The sequence below is a fragment of the Parus major genome, unplaced genomic scaffold, assembly GCF_001522545.3.
Source record: "Parus major isolate Abel unplaced genomic scaffold, Parus_major1.1 Scaffold477, whole genome shotgun sequence".
In the NCBI taxonomy this organism is placed as follows: Eukaryota; Metazoa; Chordata; class Aves; order Passeriformes; family Paridae; genus Parus; species Parus major.
This window is the reverse complement of record NW_015379371.1, coordinates 15,644-16,892: the sequence shown is the minus strand read 5'-3', so window position 1 is coordinate 16,892 and position 1,249 is coordinate 15,644. Positions and strand designations below refer to the sequence as shown.

Here is a 1,249-nt window from a genome sequence, read left to right as displayed (position 1 = left end):
GACCCAGCCGGTACCGGGCTGAGGGGAACACCGGGAATGGATCCCCAGTACCGACCCACCCCTCCGGTCCCACAGGTCCGAGGGCTGGCAGCCGCCGCTGCCTCAGTGGAGCAACGCACAGATCTCGGAGCACTACAGCACCTGCATCAAACTCTCCGCTGAGAATGTGAGTCCTGAGCGGGGTAAAATCCCTCTGAGCTGGGGGTAAAATCCTCCTGAGCTGGGGGTAAAATCCCCCCGAGCCGGGGGGTAAAATCCCCCTGATCTGGGGGATAAAATCTCCCTGAGCTGGGGGTAAAATCCCCCTGAGCTTGGGGGTAAAATCCAAAAAGGGGAATCTGGACCCAGTTCTGGAATATCCCAGGAAAAAATTCCTGTGGGATTTCCCAGGCAGCAGTTCCTGCCCATGCCAGTGATAGTAAAAAGTGTTAAAATCTTAGAAAATTGGGGGATTTAGTAAGAAATTTGGGTTTGGTTTGCCCTGGGAAATGTCTTGTGCTTGCTAAAGATCAGGTCTAGCTGCAACTGTGGAATCAATACCAGGGAAAAGCTCTCAGCTTTGTTTTGTTGCAGAAAATCACCACCAAAAACGCCTTTGGGCTTCACCTCATCGATTACATGACCGACATCCTCAAGCAGAAGAACTCAGAGCTCACCAACTTCCAGGTCAGAGGGGTCCCTGCTTTGTTCCCACCTCTAATTAACCCTGGGATTAATTAATGTGAGACCTCTGGAGGTGCTGAGTCCTTCCAGGGCTGGATCCTCTGGCAAATCCAAGCAGGATTTGGGAGATAACAGCAAGGATGGGAAAGGAAGGAAAGAGGTTCTGGGCTGGTTCTGATGCAGGAATTTGCCAGGGAAAAGCATCCCTGGAATTGTCAGGAGGGAGAGGCTCATTCCTGGATGGATGAGCAGGGAGTGGAGTTTGGGATGTGGCTCCCAGGAGCTCCTGAGGGAAGGATGGGAAAGCTCTGGGTTTTCTTGGATTTCCTGGCGGGATCTGGGCTTGGAAAAGGCGTTTGGAATTTCACACCCTTCACCTCTTCCTGCTGTGGGATGATCCCAAGGGGGGATCCTGAGGAAGGAGAGGAAACTTTCCCTTTTCCATTTTCCCTTTTTCCTCTTTCCTTTTCCTTTTCCCTTTTCCCTTTCCCTTCCTTTTCCCTTTCCTTTCTCCTTCCCTTCCCTTTTCCCCTTCCTTTTTCCCCTTCCTTTTCCCCTTTCCTTTTCCCCTTTCCTTTTCCCCTTT

At 51.6% G+C, this 1,249-nt stretch overlaps 1 protein-coding gene across 1 annotated transcript in view; it reads left to right on the top strand.

Moving 5' to 3' along the window:
• The window catches only part of NCAPH (non-SMC condensin I complex subunit H), a 16,379-nt gene that overhangs the window by 5,542 nt on the left and 9,588 nt on the right, over window positions 1-1,249 (top strand). Inside the window, exons 2-3 of the mRNA XM_033511693.1 lie at window positions 76-166; window positions 574-681. Of these exons, the coding sequence (XP_033367584.1) occupies window positions 76-166; window positions 574-681 (199 nt within the window). The remainder of the gene's footprint in view (window positions 1-75; window positions 167-573; window positions 682-1,249) is intronic.